A 23,464-nucleotide genomic window follows, 5' to 3' on the forward strand; every position below is an offset into this window, starting at 1 on the left:
AACATCACATTAAATAGAACTTTGAAGTGGCTTATGAAAGAAACCAAGTCAAATTTTAAAATTCTCAAGTCAGTCTACTTGTGTGTTTTACAGAAACCAAATTTTGTTTACGTCAAAATGGAGAGAATCAAGACCGCGGAATCCAAACCTTATTTCAAATCCCTGTATTCAGAGCTAAAAGTAAAATCCATGTATTGCAGCAGTGTCACCATCACCACCACTCTTCTGCAAAATGCATGGAGAACTGAAATTGAAAGTCTTAATTAACAAATGTCCACCACTCAAGGGAAAAGAATAGCATAATCATCACGCCAGCAGAATTTTTTGTATTAAACTTTTCTTTCATGTTAATTTTTGAACAAATATACCAATACATTCGAGTTCTTGAGCTAAGATTTGTGTGGTGCGTCAAAATGGCAACGAGCCCATACAACATCAAAACTTGCTCTATATTCCCCCCGATAGTAGGGGATTTGTTTTTCAATTCAAGTGCCGGAGCCTTCCCAACGTTGATTCCATTTCCTAATGCACAGTTTACAGAGGGTAGGATGAGAATTATGATGGCTCGATTGACACCGGAGTGATTCTCCTCTTTGCTGGCTTGGGGGTAGAAGTGGAACTACTTGTTGCATTTGGCGATGCCTCTTTCAGATCATTCCTTCCTACTTCTCTTTTTCTGCTATCTGCTGAAACAGTAACAACTTGTGTAGTTTCTTCAACCTCCATGGCCTTGGGCTGCTGGACAGGGCTCTTCTTCTCATCACCCGAGACACTCTCGACTTCTGGATCAGAATGAAAACAAAAACTTTAAGAGTGGATGGAAATGGGATGCAACAGAATATGCAATTGAAGAAGCAATGGCAGACCTGATAAAAGGAAAGGGGACCCAAGTTCACCATTTTCAAATTCTACAAGGGTACTGTAACCGTCTTGGGAGGATATAGCTAAATATTTGCCATCATGCGACCTTTGAAATAGCAGCCAATCAAAGTACAAATATATTATCATCTGAATTCATCAATAGGATTGTGGACATGATACAAGGAGGCACACTCAGTGGTTAAAAAGAATACCATGCAATGTCCGTTATGGCTGCATAGTGAAGACCAGCCAAGATTGCTATTGGTGGAATGCTTTCTGTGTCGTAGATATATAAAGAGTTAAGACTGGCCACCGCAAATATTAGGCGATAAGGAAGCTTGAAGAACCCAGCTGGTTAAGTAACCACAGATAGCATGGATTAATTATAGAAATTTTTCTAAGCCATCATACATCCAAAAGCAACATAAAGCAACCAAGATGTAACTACCTGAGTTTGATCCCCGAAGGCGAAAAGCCATAGGGCAGAAGCGGACAGCTATGACAGGTTTGCTAGAACCAGGGAGCTGTAAAGCAGGTCTGCATTGAAGATTGACCACAAAGATGAATTCAAGACACAGAAGAAAAAATAAAAGCCTCCACAGATTTAATTTATGATCTAAAAAATAAAAATCTATTATGATATTCTGGGTAGAATAGAATGAACCTGTAATAACGTATTTTATGAATTAAGAAAACCATGCTTATTACCAATGTACAACTGACCAGGAAACTCATTTTAATTGATCATGGGAAGAACTAAGAAGAGTACATTAGTTCAAAAGTAAATGCCTTGCCTTGAAAGATCTTTTCTAGAAAACACATAAGCAGTGTTTACTGGTCCTGATGCAGGTGAGAATTTGTAAGATCCTGAAACAAGAAAAATGTTGCATTAATTGGAATTTTAACCATAATAGATACAACTGCCACAAATCATCTGCTGCTGTTAATGGAGCTTCATCAGGAAGATAGAGATTTCCAGAAAGATGCGACAGAGAACCATATAAGGTTCTCATTAAAAAAAAAAAAAAAAAAAGCGCACTTTGCTTATATGGTTCTTGGATATACAAGTCATCAGGTCACCTAATTTTCAAACTAAACTAGAATTCTTCCATCTTTTCACGCCCTCACAAGCATGTATAGGCACAGCAAAGATAAACAAGCAAAATTAAGATGATTCATATCCATATGTGATACCCCTCTCATTCCTTGATCTCAATTTTGAAAATAGTGAAGTGGGTTAGAACCACAATCATGGAATGGGAAATTGCATCCTCCAATCATGCTAAAAAAACAAATCATGTTTTTGATACCATAAAAGAGTAGATTGCACTTGAATACTCATAGTTCAGGATTAGTGTCTGGAGATATTAGATCTTTGCATGAGTCGATCCTAAACCATCCTAACCCCTTTGCTAACAAAAAACTAAATGATAAGATTTTCAATCAAGGACAACTTTTTTCCAACATGTGCATACAAGGTGATACATTCATTCAGAAACTATAATGACAAAACATAACAAGAGAATACATGTGATAAGGGACAACGAAAGGATATCATGAAGTTACTATTCAAACATTCTCAGACAACCATATATGGGAGATAGTATTGGACCGCCTTGTTCAAAGTCTCACGCAGCTACAAAGGCACAAGAAAAATGAGAAAAAACTCAGTCTATAATGCTATACTTGTCAACAAATGCCATGCTGAAAAACCATAATAAGGGAAATATGCAACAAGACATAAAAGCAACCAGGAATGCCCATTAAGTTACAAAGAACTTTCTTAAACAAACCCAACATTCAGAGAAAAGGTAAGTTCATATTTAACAAGACTGAACATATACTAATTAATATCAATTTAGATACATCCCTGCAGGCACAAATAAAAATTAACAACTTAAAGCCTGAGAATATACATCAATCAGCAGCAACAATGCCAACACACGATAATAATAAGATCACATAGCATGCAATACCATCAAGTTACAATTCCAGCATTCTTAGACGAACATTGAGAAAGTACTAGACTACAATATTTCGCATTAACTAGCCCATCTCTTATTATATTTATGTGCTTACCTGCAGGTACAAGCAAAAATGATCCATCAGGTGACCACTTTAATCTTCGGAAGAAAGACGGCAATGTCTCATCATGAAATAGATGACTTTTTACAGACTGCACCTTAAAAAATTGTGAGACTTCTTATGTATAGAAATAAAAAATTAAAAAATAAGAATAATTCATCTACAGAAGACAAAAGTTGATAGACCAGTTTCCAACCTTGGAATCATCTGTCATTTGCTGTTCTGATTTTGTGATGACATGCTGACAAACATAGTTCATTTTTTCTATCCCTTTGGTTTTATTTTGAGGCTTATTGACATAAATCCTGCAGGATCTATCTGAACTAAGAGATGCAACATACTTGGACTGTGGATCCCATGCCACACCCTGAACATAATGCAGATGGGCATCCAAAATCTGATGAACAGAACCTAAAGAATGGTAAAAGGGATAATCAGCATATCAGTCAAAAATGCATTTTAAATGATATGGCCACAGCCATGTATTGCCTTTAGTACCTTTATTAACATCCCATATTATGCAAGAATTATCAACAGATCCAGAAATGAGAAATGCACCATCGGTAGACCACTGCAGGTCCAGGACATCCTTGCGGTGAAATCTAAACCACACAAGTTCAGTAATGAGTACAGTATAGGAAGATTGGTTAACATAGGAAACTCTATTGTCTATCTCTGGAGGTGGCATACCACTGAAAGAATTAAATTAAGAGATTAATTTGTCCTAAAAATAGACAATACTATTTTTGTTAAACATTTTAAGTCCATTGGTGTTTACTTATAAGATTATTTCTAAAATCATTGCCAATAGGCCTAGAGCTACTCTAAACCTGTTGATTTCCCCTTACAGGGTTCCTTTTTTACAAATATTCTTATTAGTAATGATGTATTGATACCAGATAAGATCTCATCTAGACTTAACAAAAGAAAGGGAAAACCTTGTTTTATGGCTATCAAGTTAAATGTGGAAAAGGCATATCATTAGACTGAATGCAGTTCAATCTTAATGACTGCTTTCAATAGAAATATGAATGTTTGTTCTAGTATTGCTATCTTCATGTATGATATTTGGACTATTATTGGGCAATTTGGGGTTATCACTTGTAGGTAAAACATTTAGAGAAGCTAATGGATAAGAAATTTATAGACCATCTTGGTCATGATATTCATGATGAAAAATTTTTAACTGATAAGTTACCCAGGGGTACTTTGAGAATTGCATACAAAGATGCTAGAGGAACACCTTGTTCAGACAAAGTAAAGTTTTTCTTGTTTTTGTAATATTGCTTTTCGTTTACCCAGAAAAACACACACCAAAGAAATGTAGATGGACCAAAATAACAAATTGAGGTTGGGAAATTCACTGAATGACTGGGCCAAACATAATTCTATAAACTCAACTCAATTATAGATGGATTTGAACTAACTTGGGTCCTAGGACCTGAACACCTGAAGCAACCATATTAACTTAAAATTTTAATCCTCATTTCTAATATATTTCACCTTCAACCTGCCTAGTAAGTGTTTATAAAATTTATAAATAGGCTGATGGGTTGGTTTTCACACAGTCCATCTAGATGGGTTCAAGTAGATGTTTCCTAAGAAAACTATAAATGGGTTGGCTACAGTTTTGCAACCCAGAATCCAACAAATCAACCCGAGACAGATCTATGGAAAAATACCAACTGTTATCATGCAAGCAGCTGCTTAATAATAAATAAAATGTCTTACGACAATGTCTTGAGGACTTTCCAACTTGGACCAGTATCTGTAGCGTGTAACTTCCAGATGATCAGCTCACCTCCTGCAATATGGAAAACCCAGCTGAACAACAAAATGCCTAACTGAAAACAATGAAAAACAGTCCAGTTAACGGTGGACAAAGAACCAAGGAGACCAATAGGCTTAGAAATTTTGAAATGTTTTGACTTATACCCATTCTACTACAGGTGATTAGATCTTAGGTTGACAAGCCTGTCTAATAGATTTGCCTTACAAACTATGCATTAGGCTAAAAAATCTCAACAATCTGATTTCCATATTCTTTAATCCGTGCCATTCCAAAAGCTTCTACACCATTTAGACAACATGATCGAATCAGAGGGTCAGAATCAAATAGTAATGGTAAAATCTTTTAAATAAGTAGACATTAGCTATTAGGTGGGAAGTATGAAATCTAGAAAGATAATGTTGCAAACCAAAAGCACCTGAACCCATACAACTAGCTGTAGGGGCTGTTCGCCTTTAGAATCAAACAGAGTCAGTAGTAGTGGCTTCATGTCAACTTTCATTCTAAAGGAAACTGAGGGACCAACCTTTAGTCAACGTGTTATATAGAATAAACTATGTAAGAAATATGATGATGAAAGAACTTCTAAGAAACGTTATGACATTAAACCTTTAGATTGGATGACAAATTTTCATCAAATTAAATCAATTCTGTTACACCAGAAGCATTTATCAGGACAAAAAAAAATTGAGACACATGAAGAATGCTTGGATTTTACAAAGGTTGCCTCAATAAAATACTCCTTAAACTGCAAGATTTTGCATATTATTAACCAAACCTAAGGGGTTGTTGTTGACTTAGCATTGGTGATAATTAGGGGATGACTTACTAATATTCACCTAGTTTCCCACTTCTTGGTCCCCCTTCCCAACCCACAAGTTCAATCTTAGATCTGCCACCATTTTTAATCATATATTTGGTAACAAACAGGCAAAGGTGGATTAAGTCATGTCATACCATCAGCACCAGAGGCAAGTTGTTCTCCTGCACACCCAAAGAAAAAAGAGTACATGTATTAGTCCCATCTCAAAAAAATTCAGTACTGAAAACAACACACGGGATAACACAGTAAACAAACCATTGCATCACATGTTCCCAACTATGTAAAAGGACTTTTACCTAATAACTTACAAGAATTAGTCAAAATTAACCAAGCAAAAACAGAAGTGGAGAAAATTTTATATTCTACCCAAGAAGGGAGGATTTCCTATGTGGAAGAAAGGTTGCAGGAAAAGCAAAAGAGAACTAAGAAATTAAGAACACTATCACCTTAGCATTATTTTTACATATTTTGTGCTGCTATAATCTTGGGATAATGGTTGAGATTGTTTCTGACAATTTTGTATTTATTTTCTTCCTAAAATAGAATTTCATAGCTATGTATTTAACAAATAATTAATTTATATCCCCAGTATTTTGCTGTAATTAAGATATGCTGTAAATGGATAGTACTATTTTCTTTTTCTTTTCCTTTTTTGGATCCTAGGAGGTCATCCAAAATTGTAATAGATTATTTACATTTCTCAAAGGAATAGAAGATAAGAACTTCATCGTATGTTTATTTCCCGACTGTATTGAGCTCAAAAGAGGTTGTTTGTGGTTTGTTTATCTATGGGTCTATGTGTGGCTATGTGTATCTCCAATGAGGGAGGTATTGGAGTGCATGATATACATTATGGATCCAAATCCTACAAGCTTAAGCTTTTAGGAAAATTAATTGTTCATCAAATTAATAATTTTTGGGAACCAAATTCTTCTTGGTCATTGATAAGAGAGATGTCAAGGAGACCCCTGAAATGATAATGACCTTTAAAAATAGGCAGTAATACAAGGCATCAAAAAGTTCTTATGGAGAAACTTCACCTCATCAGAAAGTTTATAATACATGGCCAACCACTATTAAACTTCAAAAAAAAAAAAAAAAAAACATTCTCCAATGAAAACAATAGCCATTGTACGTGAAGAATATGTTAAGGTCTTCAAGAGGCCTCTCGCATAGCATACACCATATGAGATGACTTTAAGACATTACTGAATCTATTTTCGTTCATCTCACTGTGTTTATATGTGCCAATTGTCATATCACACTTTTTCTTCTTCCAGTCTCCTTTGTCAACAACCATTCACCATCAGAGTTATAACAGAGGCCAGTAATCAAATCCTCAGCCTTCAACAGAGTTGGTGTTTTATGCATATGAGGTGGGGTAGAATGTAGCCCATTGTCATCTTTGGACCAAAAGAAAAAAGATACATCCATCTCTGTCCTAGGAGGATGCTTTCCATATATGTTCAATTTCTAACTTTATATCCTTTACAATGTCATAATTTACTGTGACATATCTTCTTCTTTGATAGGCAAAAATTAATACTTTACCATGGAAATATTAGTCAGTAGATCAATGAATGAAAGACTATAAGACTCACTATCATTGTATCCTACTCCAGGTCATAAGAGTGATAAGTTGAATAAACATTCAAGAAGATGAAAACTAGTTGTGAAATGGTAAAATGTATAATGAAACACTTTTTCCATATAGAGAATCAGGTGTAAAACACATATGTATTGCAAAAAGGAACACTAAAGAGGAGAGAAGAAGCCTAAAATTAACAATTAAAAAAGGAAGACATTATAGTAGGTTGGATTAGGATTTTTTTCAAACCTCAAAACTAACAAAAGGACAACTGTGTTATATAAAGAAGGGATTTAAGCCTTGTTAGCCATAGGACAGCTCTAATTCTGATCCTTTACCCTAAGAGAGGGGAGACAAACAAAAAGGTCAATGTGGCCTATAGAGTAAGCCTATAACTTCTCTTTTACCTACCAAGATAAGTTTCAAGCATTAGTTTATCAATAGTAATTGCTCAATGCATCCAATAGTTGTTAAGTAGTGTTGTGTATCATTTCCTATTTTTCCATATTAAGCATCATGTTGTATATGATTTGAAATATAAATTACAAACATGGTTAAACAGAGGCATTCATTTAAAGTGTATATCTTAATAGTGAGCATTAGATTTTTGATAAATCAACATTATAAAATGTCGAATTTTAATGCAAAGATTCATAAAAAAATCCACAAAAAAGTTTAACTATAATTATAGGTTCCATGTTCCAACTAGCCCCCTAATAAATATAATTATTCCAAAACCAATATAGCTAAAAAACCAATACTCTTATATACATGGACGATTGAAGTATGTGATTAGATGCCTTGTTCAAAGTCCTAACTCCTAATTTTTTAAGTTCAGCATTATCTCCTAAGAGGAAAAATGCAAAAATTAATTAATACCTTCAAGCAAAGATTTTCATTTTTCATTTGTTGCCATACTCAATGTTCTCATTCAAATCATTTAATAAGAAATGTCCCATTTGATTAATGCCTTCATATTCATTGGAACAATAATCAACTAAGCTTCAGATTTCAAAGCATGTGTTCCATAGCATGGATACAATGTCTTGATATATGACCAGTCTCTCTGTTCCTTTCATTTGTGAGTCCATGAATCTATTTTAACCTTAAAGTACCTTTTACCTAATGATACAATTAAGAAAAATAAGCCTGTTCATCCACTACACATTGTAGGCCAATATTCTAAAGATTTAAGCTTTTAGAAAAACTGGTCTAACATGGTATTAGAGCTATGGTTGACTATAGGTCTTGAGTTTGAATATCTCTTATTGCTAATTCCTCAATCTTTTTATCTCATAACTATTACTCTCCATGTGAGGGGGAGTATAAACTTTTAGAAAAGTTGATAGCTTAACCAATTCAAATCTGATTATTTTAAAGAATTGCGAGAAATAATCATTGACCTCAAACCATATAAACTATGTGTTTCATTCATAACTTATGTACCATAATGTAAGCTTAAGATGCAACACAGATAGTAATACACAACATTTTACCCTAAAAAGCACATCATATTGCATGTATTGTGTCTTGTATCATAATCTTTGACATGTACACCACAATCAGTCTATTCTGGTCATACAGATAAAGATAGGAAATCTCCTATGGTCCTAATTTGCTTAAATCAGATTCAAATATTCATAATTATATTATAAATAACACAACATATTTTAAATTTTGAGGGTATAAAATTATTTGTAAGATTGCAAATGGATGAAAGTCACAAGGAATCAGCATTTGCATGCAACAACTGTATATGCTGATAATACCTTTCCAACCTGACAACAAAATGAGAATCAACAGACACCCTAGATTCATAATTCTAACAAAAGTAATTACTTGCTGCCTAGACATCACAACTTATATTTCCTAGATGTCCATATCTTCCCTTTGTTATGCAGCAAGACAGATTTTTATCAATCTATCTCCTAACTTAGCATCAAAATCAAGGGGCATAAAAAACAAGTTCTTACCAGTTGGAGAGAAGCGAAGAATATTTACTGCAGAACCATGGTAAGAAAGGCTAGTTTGGTAGGAAACAGTTGGAACTTCCTTTTGCACTTCCCCTGAATTTATCAGCCATAGCTGAAAATTTGAGTTTAGAGAAATCACAGTTATTCAGTAGAAGTACCAACACAATAATTAATACTTTTATAGATGGAAGCTATGGAAAAACCCATTTCAGTACAAATAATATTGGCCAGAAACTTGGAATGATAAAAAGTACAGAAAAAAGGTAAAGCCAGAAAGAAAACAACATTTTGAGGAACTTAAAAGAACAAAAAACCAAAAAACAAACAAACAATTCTAAAGGTCCTCAAACAAACGAGCATACCAGTTGGTATGAGAACAGAAAACAAGGACTTCTGGCAGAATTTTAGATTTGAAACATTGAGATAGCAGTAAAGGCTTACACATTCATCATGGTATTATAGAGGACATGAAATCTTTATCGTTTCTTTGAAATTGATGGATAATAAGATCCAATATACTTTCAAATGACACCTCAAAAAATGGTACAAAACTATGGATATTTACACATGGACATCAAAGTAATCTAAAACTATGGATATTTACACATGGACATCAAAGTAATCTAAACTGTTTGAATTTCAATTTCTTCAAAGTGGAGCCTCGCTACATTCTCAGAAACTGGATCCAACATAACCCACTATAACCATTAACAAATATAAACTAATCCATTGTCAGATATAATCCCTACTAATCGAATTTGAAAAATTCCCATATTTTCAGCCGGAAAGATAACAACAATCAACCCAATGAACCAATAAAACGTACAAGAAATTCAAAATTCTCAGACTTAAAATCAACAGAATCCGAACCAAGAAAATGGAAAAAAGAGGCGAAACCTTGATGTCGTAATCAGCACCGCCGGTGGCGAGAGTTCCAGAAAGGGGATGAAAATCTAGGGTTAGGATTGGCTTTGTGTCGTGCCAATTGATCTGAACTGTTCCACCCCTCATTATCTTTTGGTTCTCTCACCTTTGCTAGGCGTTTGGAAGCTAGGAAAGCTGGGGTTTGGGAAGAAAAATGGACAAATAGATGAGGAGAAAGAGATTTTGGCGGTCTGCTTCGCTTGTTTTTGGCGGGAAATGGAATTTCACTTTGCTTTATATCTGGGCATCCTAAGGACACACAGTGGGTAAATACCGTATATAGAAACAGTAGACTGAAAGAATGGTGTGACTAAATCAGAGCGTCAACTGGGTTGACCCATCAAGGCCGAATGGACGGCTTGATAGCACCCGTTGTGAAAAAGCAATTACTTGTCGTTTTCCTTTAAAAAACATGTTTTGGGAATGAGAGTGTGTTTGATAATGTGGTTTCCCTTGTTAAAAAACATGTTTGGTTATTCAACTTAATGACTTAATTAATATAATGTAATAATTTAATTTAAACCATTAAATAAATTAAACATATTTGATAAAATAATTTAATATTAGAACTTATAATTAAAAATAATTTTACGTATTAATTTAAATTAGTTAATTTATTTTTAATCTCAAATATCTTTTATATCATTTGTCTTATTAAATTTGTTTATATTTAATAAGAATATATTCTATGACTATAATTTTACATTCACGATTCATTTTTTATAGTAAATATTTTTTTATAGTTATCTTATACATCAATAATACTTTAAAAATATATGTTTAACATATAAATTTATTACTTAAAATTAATATGATTCAATAACTTAATTTAACGAAAAAGTAGAAACATGTTTAATAAAATAACTTAATATCACAACTTAAAACTAAAATTAAATCTGGGGATTAAGTTAAAATAATTTATTTATTTTCAATTCCAAATCTCTTTTGTCATATTTGTCAATATTTAATGAAAATATTTTTTATATCCATGACTTATTTTTTATAGTAAATATTTTGAAATTATTTTGTGTCTACAATATTTTTTCTATGGATGTTGAACAAAAAAAAAAATATTGCTTGAGATTAATAAAAGCAAATAGTAAATAAAATTAAAGAGGTTAAATGTTATTAAAAACTAATGACCCCAAATATTTTAATTTAATAATTTGAAAACAATTTTAAGTTAATTTTATTAAATAATCTTAATACTTAAAAGTGAAAATTAAAAAATAAGTTTTAAGCCAATAATTTAATTTGATATCAACTTAAGTTTTATTTAATAAGTATAGAATTTAATCAAACATCCTTTGAAAGGGTGAGTAAATCAACTTAATCATTTTGTTAGATTTAATAGCTTAATTTAAATAATTAAAACGATAAGTATATTTATAAAATAATTTAATATCACAACTTAAAATTAAAAATAATTTTAAGTATTAAATTATAATAATTAATGTATTCTAAATCTCAAATTATTTTTGCCCCAATTACCCTTATCTAATGAGAGTTTCACTTACACCCAACTACATCCATGGCTCATTTTTTATAGTAAATATTCTATAATTGTTTTTTACATCTATAATACTTTTAATATATATGTTTAACAAATAAATTTATTACTTAAAATTAATGAAGGTAAATCTTAATTAAAATTAACAAGGATAAATTTACACTATATATTAAAGACAGAAGTTTTTGTCAACTTTTATTTTTCTAAAATGGTCTTATCATCTCACTTATATGCGCTTAAGTCCTATCATTATTTTATTTAATATTGGATACAAATGATTTAGATAATACCAACTTATAAACAACTTAAATGGTTTAGATAATGTTTCTACTTAAAAAAAATATCATAGATGTTATATATTATTAATGAAAGTATTTAGATAAATATTATTTTATTTCACTCTTAAAAAAATTACAAATATATAAAAAAAATTAAATGAAATTATTTTTAAAATGTAAATATTGTTACCAAAATTTGATGTAAATAAAAAGGACTTGATTTAGATAATGATTTTCTTTAAAAATTTATGATAATTTTAGTCTTCATTCTTAATTTATTCGATAACATAATTTATTTTAAATAATTAAAATATGAAAAGTGAAATATTTTTACCCAAACTATTTAGATAACATGATTTTCTTTCACTTCTTAAAAAATTTTAAAAATACAATTATCCATGATTTTAATTACTTTTTATTACTTTCACAAATTTAGGTGGTCTATTGCACAACGACCTTTTTTGTTTTGTTTCTTTCACTCTGACTTCTTAGAAGTCTTGCCCTTAGCCTTAGTCTTCCTATCTCCCCATGCAATATAGACATCAAATTGAAGAGTTTATCCCCTCTGACACATTTTTTATGTCAAGCATCAAAGAGCTAAATTCCTTTACATAGTCTATCACGGATTTGGTGTGTTTGAGTCTCTTCAATGATTCTCTGGCCACCCAAGTAGTGTTGGTGGGGAAAAAATAGTCTTTCAACTCTTTTTTTAGAGTCTCCCAAGTGGAAATTTCGGGCTTTCCAAACTCTGCATCATCTCCCACCCTAGTGCACCACCATAATTTCATATCGCTAGTCAAATATATACCGGTGATGGAAACTCTCTTACTATCTGGGATATGAGTAGCCTTAAAGAATTGTTTCATGTCCCACAAAAAGTTCTCCAACTCCTTTGCATTCTGATTTCCATTGAAGCCATTAGGATCTAGGACCCCAATTTTGGAAGGAGTTTTAGAGCCTTAGAAGGATCCCTGCAACACCGTCTTCTTGAGGATTGCAACATTCTCTGTAAAAAAAATTGCAAGGTGCCTTTGGAGTCATCTATCAAGGACTGGATATTCGCCTTCAAACCAACAACCTTATCCTCAAAGAATTGGTATACTATTCCAACAAACTCTTTTGTGCTCTGCCCACGAGGACAATGTACTATCCTCACTTGCCCATTTTTCCAGTGTTTCTTCCATCTGAGCAATCTTTTCCCGCAAGGCTTTTGTTGCACTACCACCAACTATCTCTAGTCACACTAGGATACCACTTGTCACACCACAGAAAATCATCCCAATTTTTTTTCTAAGTGTGCAGTGCTAAAAACTCCTTCTTAGCCAACCTTCTCTAATTGCCTTAATAAAAGTAGTATAAAAAAGGCCAAGTTAAATTACGAGAACCCTCCTCCAACTCGTGTTATTAATCAATCAACTACAAGATTACAAAACTGGCTAAGTGTCTCAACACTTATACAAGAGTTAGAGAACCCATAATGCTTACAACTTACTAAACATTCTCTATCTCTATGTTTTTCTTATGGAGAAAGTTTTTATACCCCACTACCTATAGTTCACAATTCAAATTCGAACTCTTGAATTTCAAACCAGAAGCCTTTTGGTGGTTATGCAACTGCCATAACCACTCAACTGGAGACACTCTTTCAAATCAAGGCGTCTCTTTGTACCAACTACAACCAATTAACCATCCATCTATATGTTCCTTGATGTTGAACCTAAGATGCTATACTCTGGGTGCTTTCTTAACCGGATGCCACTTTTCAAGATGCTCTTAGCTAGCCTTTTCCATTAAGCCCTCTCTTCAAGAAGCAATTGCTAATGAGTCCCCAATAAGTTGTCTCATCCCCACAAGGTGTCTCTTGCGAACAGGTGCCCATCAAGGTGTCCTTAAATCAAGGGCTCTCTGAACCAGCAATATCATGCATCAACCATCTAATTATTTCCTCTAATGCATTAGCATGCTTCATTTTAAAGTGCAACAACGGATTGTGTGCAAGATATAGGGCACCAATATTCTCACAATAAGTTGAGATTGGTGAAGATAAATGGACTTGAAAATCACAAAACAAATGTTGAATCCAAGTAAGCTCAACAGTTGTTGTATCATAGAGGTTGAATATAGAGTGCGCTACTTTAGGTTCTTTCTTGGCATACCAGGAGATCAAATTTGGACCAAGGGAGACACAGTAGCCTCTTGTTGATCGTCAACTCTCCTGACATCCAACCTAATTGGCATTGGAAAAATACTTTCATACTCTTTTGAATCCTTGTAAGATTGTAAACCATGATCAATAGTTCAAGGCAAATAACATAGGATTCTCTTTACTGATTTAAATGTAAGCATGCTTGTTGTAGATGTTGAGAAGCGAGATTTACCGCAAATTGAATATGTGGCCGAGTGAAGGATAAGTATTGTAATCTTCCAACTAACCGTCGATATTTAGTAGGATCTTGAATAAAATCATAATCAATTTGGTGTAGGGAATGGAAGAATAGTAAGAGACAGGGTTAAAAGTAATGTGCCTTTTCCCACACTAATGCTTAAGCCCATGCCATGTTAAGGTGTACATGGCATTGGGCTTGTATCATGCTCCATCTAGTTGCAAGGCCTATTAGTGCCTTGCTCATGCCACGCACTACCAACTCACCGGTTTGTTGCTGCATCAGTGCCTCTTGTCAAGCCACCTAAGTCACAACACCAAGCTATAGCATTACACCCATAGCCTAGTCATCCCCATGCACAGGGCATTGCACCTATGTGCCATACATAAGCATTTGGTTTGAGTCAGTTGCATGTCTAGTCATCCCATCGAGCTATGACATTGTGCCCATGGCTTCTCGAATCGCCTTAGTGCACAAGCTTTAGGCCTCCTCGTGTTAGTGCAGGGAGAGGATAGGTCGCACCAGGCCCCGTGTCATCATGTTGTGGAGCCCCATGTGTGCATGCTAGTGTGTCATCTGAGTGTCCTAGGCACGCCCTAAGCCATGCCTTGGTGCCTCCTTGAGTCAACTAAGCACTGCCCTTAAAGAGCATTATAAGCCATTTTACAAATGTCTAAAGGAGACATCAAACCTCTTTGAGGAGATATAATGAAATATTTAAATGATTAATAAATAAATTCCATAAAAAACCTCATCCTCCATCTACATCGTCACCATAGCCATCCTAGGGTGCGAGTCAGGTACTGAAGATGCCCAAGTGCATGGGATATGCGAAAGATGTATACTAAAGAAGCACGAGTGCAGGCTTGGTGCACTTGCGCAACTTGTGTCTTTTGTGCATGTCTTATCACTTAGCTTATTTAGGTCGAACCACCAAACCTCCATTGTTTTCTTTGCTTTCTGCCTAAGGCCCCCTTGGGTACAAGGCCTACCCATGAGGCCCTTTGTTTTGTCATCAATTCAAGGGTCTAGGGGCTGACAATGATTCTTAAGGTTCACTAAGGTGGTACCTAAGGTTTAGTAAACCAATACCTAAGGTGAACCGACCAACTTATTAAAACATAATGCTAATAATATATCCAACTTTATTATCTCAATGTGATAAAATTGAGAGAGGATTGGGTTGCAAAGCACACAGGTCTAGAACAAGAAAATTTACATCACAAAATAGGCAATGCAACCTACATAGAAAGGAACCAAAGAAACTAATCAAAGACTATCCCCATCATCCCAAGCTTCCCTCATGTCTAAAAAATAGCTAATCGAGTACACATAAAATAGAAAACATGAATGGTAGTCATTAGTATATGTTCACCCAAAATAAGTAAGTCGTAACTTCATTACACTATGATATATATATATATATATATATATATATATTTGACCTATTTTTTAATTTATTTTTTCTTTGTATAATAATTTGTTGAGAATTTGTTACAAAAATAAGTTTTATAAAGAACAAACCCTAATTGACCTTTTTTTTTTTTTTAAATGTTGTTTGCTTTTAAAAACAAAGGTTTTTTAAAATAATTTTTTTTTCAAATAAAAACAATCTTTATATTTGAGTTTTTTAACAAAATTTTATTCTTAAAAAAATTATAATTATTTTTTGAAAATTGTTTTTTAAAATACCAAAGTTTTGGCTTAAAACCAATTTTAAACAAAACAATTTTTTAAAGAATCCATTCTAAAAAAATTAAAATAAATTTAAGTTGTTTAGAAAAAAACCTTTCTTTTTTGTTTCTCATATTTGAGTTTTGAAGGAGAAATTTGTTCTTAAAATCAAATAAAATAAAGTTTTTAAATATTAGATATACAATATTGTATCAGTCTCAAAAGCACAAGTTATCAACAAATAAGATAACCACTTTCCATATTTTAATTTTTTTTTATATACAAAATATCTATTTTTTTTTAATAGTTTTTAACATTCTTAAAATCAATTGCAAGAGCTATTAGAATTCCAATATAATTAAAAAAAAAAAAAGTATAAAGGGTTCCAAATATCCAATCAAAATTGGGAGGCCAAAAATCATCGGAAGAAATAGACTATTTGTCAACATGCGAATAGTTAGAGTAGCATTCCTACACCTAACAATTTGAATCTTCAATATCTTTATTATTTTCCAATAATTTTCTAACATACCAAACAAGAGGTCAAACACATTAAAGCTTCAATATTGTCTTTATATTATTTTCTCAAAATCCAATGAGTGACTATCATTCATAAAATAGAGCATTATATATTTTGTGAATATAGTGCTACTGATATACCCTAATGATTGTTAGGTAATATCCCTCTTTTGGTCACTTTCAAGAGAGTTCTATAACTCTGAGGTTTAAACACACACAAACAAGATGAAACAGAAAAAAGCTAATTAACTGTGGTATCTACAACACAATATTTATAAATAGGGCTTTCATACTAAACTAATTCATAATAGATGAACAAATTCATTGTGGGGTTTGAATAACACCCATAACATAAGATTTGAGATTTTGAAAAATTCATGGTTTGTTTTGAAGCACTTGAACTATTGAATAATGAAATTAAGTATAGATCATGGGTGAATCAAACATATCTGGGCTCGTATTGTAAGATTTTGGCAAAAGAATATGATACTTGAAGATAAGTAAAGTGAGATGGGATTTGTAGGATTTGGTCTACAACAACTAAAGTCTCTTTCTCACACTAAATAATTGAGTCTTCAAAATGTATAGACTTCACTTGTGAAAGCTACAATCCTCATTACATCATGGTGATGAGAGTTTATGGGCTTGAGAAAATGAGAATGAGAGATGAGAGCAAAAAGCGATGCATTAGGGCTTTCACATCATTAGCCTTTTTAGAGAAACACAGAGGTTAGGGTTTCACTAGATTTCAGTTTTTGAGAATTAGAGGAAGAAGACAAAAGATTAAGCATTCATGGGATTTCGAGACTTTAAGAAATGGTGGAAAGGTTACGATTCACAGGATTTTGGGTTTTCCAAAAGAGAGGCAGAGAGCAAATGCATAATTGGTTAAGTGCTTAGTGGAGTTTCAAGGTTTTTTCCTTTTTCATATGTGGGAGCCTTAGTTGAAGGCTTGATTGGCAAGGTAGAGGATAACTTCAATATTGAAATACATATCAACAAAGAGTGCATGAAATTCTGAATATTTTAGGAGTAAAACGGCTAATTTGAAATAGATAAAGTTAGGATTCCATTTGCTAATATTTTCGTATTAGCACATGAAAACCTACTTTGGCCTTTAGAATATTTACCTAGGCTCTTTTGGAAATCGACTTTGTGAAGTGTTGAATTTGATTATTTGATTTATTCTCTAAGCAAGAACAGATTTTCAAATACTCCAAAAAAAAACCACAAAATTAGAAATTAAATATTGAAAATGTAAAAACTTTTACTTCTTTTGTATTTATTTTTGTTGTTGCTACATATACTTTTTCTCTGCCCTAGGCTTACTGTTATCAACTTTTTGTTGGTCATACTTTGTCGCCTTTGGTCCAAGTTATTAGGTAGGGTAGGTTTTATTGGTTGGTTGAAGGGTGGTGCCTTTGATTACTCGAGGTGAAGGTTATTCGATATTATGCACCTCACCTTCAATTATTACAAAAGTAAACAATTAACCATTTTACATGATTCAAAATAGCTAATTTTAATTAATTTTTCTCATGTCTAAATTGCATAAGAAACCTAACTAAACCTCTATAGTTGATAAAATAATTTGAAAAAAAAAAAAATCCCATATGAACATACAAAGTTAGAGGTTTAATTTCATTTTTCACCAAGGAGCAATTAGAGGTTGCCACATTGGAGAACATGGAAAGTATACGAGTCTAGACTAGTATAAGTCCCCTGAAAGTTGTGTATTCCTTGCAAGTTCGGTAAAATTTTGTAATCCTTGGTATACTTAATGAATGATCTTTGCAACCTAATTAAAGTCAATGATTTACTCCTAGAAATGGGTTTTTTTCTTTAGGAGGTTGTATATATATGCAATTATAATTTTGATAATTGGCTCTTGGATTAACGAGGATATAAAATATTATAAATAATAGAATATGTTTTTTTTTTTTTATCTCATAATTATTTCAATAAATAATCAAACATTAAAATATCATATCCTAATTTAAAAAAAAAAAATCATATTCTTCTTATCCTCTTTCATGCTATAATATAACCTAAATAAGTTCTAAGGTTTGGATGGGTTAAGCATTAGACATGAAATTTTTTGCACCCATAATTCTGTTCACCCACTTCTGGAGGGCTTTTTTTAACTTCTATAGCTAGTTTAAAAAAAAAAAAAATTCATAGAAAATGGTAGTTACACAGTTATTGATAAATCTACTACACTTTTTACCACATTGAAGGATGTTGACACTTTCCTTATTTTCATAGCAATAATATATCTTAAAAAAAGTTGAATTTATATTAAAAATGTCTATTCAAAATACACATTAATCCACAATTCCATAAAATCAAATTTATGTTAAAGGTGCTTTTTCAAGAGACACTTTCTTATAATTTTTTATTAGTCATATACGTTAAAAAAATTAAATTTATACTAAAGGCGTCTCTTTAAGAGACATCTTTTCAGTAATATCACAAAATTGAATTTATATTAAAAGTGAATAAACATTTTTCATAATTTTCATATCAGTCACATAGTAAAAAAAATTGAATTTACACTAAAGATGTCTTCACAATTCCACAAAATTGAATTTATACTAAATGTGTAGTTTGAAGTAACGCTTTCTACAATTTTATATTACATATCCATAAAAAAAAATTGAATTTATACTAAAGATATCTCTTCAAGAGTCACATTTTAGTATGAATTTAATTTTGTGAAATCATAAAAGGTGTCTCTTAAAGAGACACCTTAATTACAAATTCAATTTTTCAATGGATGATTGATATGAAAATTGTGAAATGTATATCTTCAAGAGACACGTTTAGTATAAATTTAAGTTTATGGAATTGTGGAAAGTGTTTCTTAATGAGACATCTTTAGCATAAATTTAATTTTTTTCATTGTATGACTTATATGAAAATTGTGAAAGGTATTTATTTAAAAGACACATTTTAATATAAATTCGATTTTATGAAATTGTGGAAAAAGTCTCTCATGAAGAGATAAATTTTTTTAATGTGTATGACTATGAAAAAATGTCTTTTGAAGATGCATATTTAGTATAAATTTAATTTTATGAAATTATAGAGATATCTTTAAATATATTTTAATGAAAATTAATTTTTTTTAACATGTGATTGATATGAAAATTGTGAAACTTCTCATGCGTCATCGTCATCGATATTTTTCAATATATTGTATTTTTTTTAAAAAATAATTTTAAATTCATCTTACTTTTATAAAAAAAGTCCTCCATCTAGACTCTTCTATAGGTCTTCTTTCCTGAGGCTCATCCTCACAATTTGAGAAATTGGAGTGTGGGACCAAGCTTTCTTTTAAAATATTTTATTTCTTTATTTTTTAAAATATTTCTTTTAAAATATTTTTTATTTGCATTATCATTTTTTCACGTGATCTGGGTCATGATTCCAAACAACTTGACGGTGCCAAACATGAGTTTTATATTCCAAGCTTTTTTTGCTTGGAATTTTCCAGCGATCTTTCTAACCCGTTTTATATTTTATTTTATTTTATTTTTAAATTGCATAAAATTTCTCATTGGATGGATAGGGATGTCAAGCTGTTGGTATATTGAGGGCTATGCCCCACCTTTCCAAAACCCAAACTCTATGGGCCTGTTTGGTTGCTGTTTTTGAAAACTGTTTTGGAAAACAGTTTTTGAGAATAGTTTTTAAGAACAGTTTTTGGTGTTTTTTAAAAAAAAATTGTGTTTGGGAACTGAATTTTGAAAAACAGTTTTTGTTTTCAAAAACAAAAAAACATGTTTGGTTGAGTTAATAAAAAAAAAATTTAGAACAAATAAAACAAAAAACACGTTTGAAAGATGTTTTTTTGTTCTTTTCTAATTAATAAATTATTTTCTTCAAGTAATTTTATATTATAAATTTATAAATATTTTTTAGATATATAGTTCATTTAAATTAAAAAAATTATTTATTTTATTAATTTTAAAATAAAAATATTTTTTATATTTTTTTAAAATAAATCAAACATAATAAAATCATTTTTATTAATATTTTTTTATTTAATCTTTAACTTTATTAAAAATTATAGCATATCCTTAAGTTGAGATAAAATTGTTCTCGTGATTTGTTAAGTTTTTTTTTATCTCTTCTCTCAAAATAATGAAATGACCTTTTCTCACTCGGGCATCAAGAAGCCCTTTTCTGAAGCCCTTTTCTGAAGTTGCCCTCCAGACGAGAGAATCCCTAAAAAGGCCCAATTTTCCTCTGCCACTCTCAATCCTCCCAGGTACTAATCTAATCTTGTTATTTATTTTTATTTTTCTGCAACCCCATTTGATTCCCAAGAAAATCCATGCCTCCGTTTGATTCCCAAGAAAATCCATGCCCATTCATGGATTGCTTTTCTTTTGCTCCCTGTGTTTTCTGGATCCGTTTTAGGGGTCTCTTTGCTATTGTGCCATTGGATTTAAATTTCACGAACCCTGAATCAAAACTGAGAAACGGGAAAAATCAAGAAAGAGGCGACGCGACTGTGCTGGAGAAGAGATGAGAACGGGAAGAAAAAAAAAACACGGAGAACAGATGATTTTTTTTTTGTTTAATTTTGTTCTGTAAACAGTAAAAAAATGGGGAAAACAATATTTTGTTGTTCTCTAAACAGTGCCATTTTGAGAACACGGGGAACAACAAAAACAAAAACGACTCTCTCAACCAAACGAGTTTTTGGTGTTTTTTGTTTTCAAGAACAGAGAACAGTTCTTGAAAACACTAAACAAACAGGCCCTATGATTCCAGTCCAAGACCATGAATTTCTGCAGATAGATCCTGAGCCAATCCGGATTCAGTGTTTGGGCAAGAACCAAGAATGTTTCACTAAATACAAGTGAAGGGCACATTAAGTAGCAAGCTAATTAATTAACTGACCCATGAAGATATTGGCTTCTAAAGATTCAATATATAAAAAAGGTTGGTGTGTCAACCAGGCATCTTAAATATTTTCTTTGATTATTCAATTGGGTCGTGAAAGTTTCTTCTAGGGCTAGATAGAATCTAATAGCTAGTGGGTCATTCCGGATCCTTTGCAAAGGGGGACGCATGTCGAGATATTGCAGCTCCCTGTACTGAAAGGAAGCATTTATATTCAACAAGGATGATTGAGGGGCCATACAGAGTGTTGTTGTTTGTGGCCCGTGACCCTTGTTTTGGCATCTGGCCAGGTGCCAAACTGTGCCTTACGCACAGCCAGCAACTTGCCAAACAAAGCCAAACGTTTCTATCGAGGGAAGCAACCAAAAACAACTCATTCCGCAGATCAATAGTGACCATGTCAATGTAAGTCAAACGGCCTATAGATATCAACCATGGGAACAGTAAAGGAAGGCACTATCATCTCTAGACTCCCCCCGTCCTTAGCGTCTCTGCATCTCTTGAAGCAAAGCTGATTTTTATCCCCCGTCTGTTCAAAAACTTGGGCACAATACCTCTCATGGGTTCTACTGGTTTGTTGTTCCTCTTTCTTCTCATGTCGCTCCTTCAGTTATTTCATCCCCAGTTTGTTCTTGTGAGCGGTGACTATGACTTGATCCAGAAAACTTGTAGAAGCACCAAATACTACGACCTTTGCATCTCATCCCTCAAATCTGATCCCAACAGCCCCAATGCCGACACCAAGGGATTGGCGATGATTATGGTTGGAATTGGAGAGGCTAATGCCACTGCCATTTCCTCTTACTTGTCCTCCCAATTGGTCGGCTCTGCTAATGATTCATCAATGAAGAAGATCCTTAAGGAATGCGTCAACAGGTACAACTATTCTAGCGATGCGCTCCAAGCTTCGCTCCAAGCTTTGACCATGGAGGCTTATGACTATGCTTACGTGCATGTTATAGCAGCCGCAGATTATCCCAATGCCTGCCGCAATTCTTTTAAAAGGTGCCCAAGATTGCCTTATCCACCGGAACTCGGGCCAAGAGAAGATGTTTTGAAGCATCTGTGTGATGTGGTCTTGGGAATTATTGATCTTCTTGATTGGTAATGGTCTCCCCTTTGCTTCATTCTTGGTGTTTAATCAACATATTGCAGACTTCCAAAAATATTCGTTGTGTTTCTTTGATCTTTGTACAATGACTTCCACCTTGTCTTTGAAGCCAAACCGTGCTTTGTAACTGTAGCGTTTGATAAGCTTAAAGCTTATATAACTTTATTTGTCTGCAATAAGTCTCCCACTCAGGCTGATTATGCTACCAAAAAGTATACCGGCCAGCTGGGTTGTGATTTCAGAAATCTCCCACTATGGAAAATAGTGTTTGTGGCATTTATATATAGTTTTTGTGGCAAAAGAGAAACGTTTGCCTTTTACTTTTCCATGGAAGTCTTTTTATTGGCCATGGGTCAGTGATTGGGACATGGAATTTGAATAAGTGGCACAAAGTTTTTGACAAAATAAAAATCATTTTCAATGCAAAATATGGCATCCACATGGCCATATAACAAGCTAGATTGAACCTAATCAAGTGTTAATAAATGCCCAGATTTTATAAGTTTTCCCAAAAGAGGCCATTTTGGCTCAAAATTTCATTAACAATCTGTTAAAGATTTTAAGTCAATTTGTAACTTGAAATAATTAAATATTTTTATCAAAATATTTATCTTTTAAAGTAGAAAATGCTAGTTTTACAAATATTTTTAGGCATAGCAAGTGATGATTGAAAGTCAAGTTTTATATTTCATAAATATTTGAAAGTCCAATGTTGAAATAGTTAGAGGGCAATTGAATAGGTAGTCCTGATTTTATGCCCAAAAACTCAATTTACTCATAATTATATTTTTCTTAGATCAATATGAGATATAAAGACATCGAAATAAATTTCATTCACATAATAGGTTGAAACCTACTGACAAAGTCTACAAAAAATTATATAGATATAAAAACAACAAGTCTGATTGATTATTAGAGTTGCAACTTAAGCGGGTTAGTTAGGTAGATGTTTACTTAAGCTTAACTTGAATTAAGAAACAATCAACTCGAACTCCACCCAACCCGATTTTTAACTCAAGATACTCAACTCA

The 23,464-nt window shown here is 32.6% G+C and overlaps 2 protein-coding genes across 3 annotated transcripts; one reads left to right on the forward strand and one right to left on the reverse strand.

The window, feature by feature from the left end:
• Positions 1 to 295: 295 nt before the first annotated feature.
• LOC117912063 (chromatin assembly factor 1 subunit FAS2) lies at positions 296 to 10,254 on the reverse strand. Of its 2 annotated transcripts, none has more exons than XM_034826517.1 (12): positions 10,017 to 10,254; positions 9,120 to 9,231; positions 5,693 to 5,719; positions 4,678 to 4,750; positions 3,445 to 3,548; positions 3,143 to 3,357; positions 2,941 to 3,037; positions 1,656 to 1,728; positions 1,310 to 1,398; positions 1,074 to 1,212; positions 867 to 967; positions 296 to 782 (listed from the first exon to the last, which is right to left on the reverse strand). In XM_034826517.1, exons 1-12 carry the CDS (start codon positions 10,128 to 10,130, stop codon positions 556 to 558), a joined length of 1,371 nt encoding a protein of 456 aa, XP_034682408.1. In that variant the 5' UTR covers positions 10,131 to 10,254; the 3' UTR covers positions 296 to 555. The 2 variants fall into 2 exon arrangements, with proteins under 2 accessions (XP_034682408.1, XP_034682407.1); XM_034826516.1 differs by having other exon boundaries at positions 2,941 to 3,043.
• Positions 10,255 to 21,655: 11,401 nt separating this feature from the next.
• On the forward strand, positions 21,656 to 22,719 carry LOC117913009 (cell wall / vacuolar inhibitor of fructosidase 2). Its single transcript, XM_034827851.1, has one exon. The coding sequence runs from the start codon at positions 21,882 to 21,884 to the stop codon at positions 22,428 to 22,430; it is 549 nt and encodes a 182-aa protein (XP_034683742.1). The 5' UTR covers positions 21,656 to 21,881; the 3' UTR covers positions 22,431 to 22,719.
• The last annotated feature ends 745 nt before the right edge of the window (positions 22,720 to 23,464 follow it).

The sequence above is a fragment of the Vitis riparia genome, chromosome 4, assembly GCF_004353265.1.
Source record: "Vitis riparia cultivar Riparia Gloire de Montpellier isolate 1030 chromosome 4, EGFV_Vit.rip_1.0, whole genome shotgun sequence".
NCBI classification, from domain to species: Eukaryota; Viridiplantae; Streptophyta; class Magnoliopsida; order Vitales; family Vitaceae; genus Vitis; species Vitis riparia.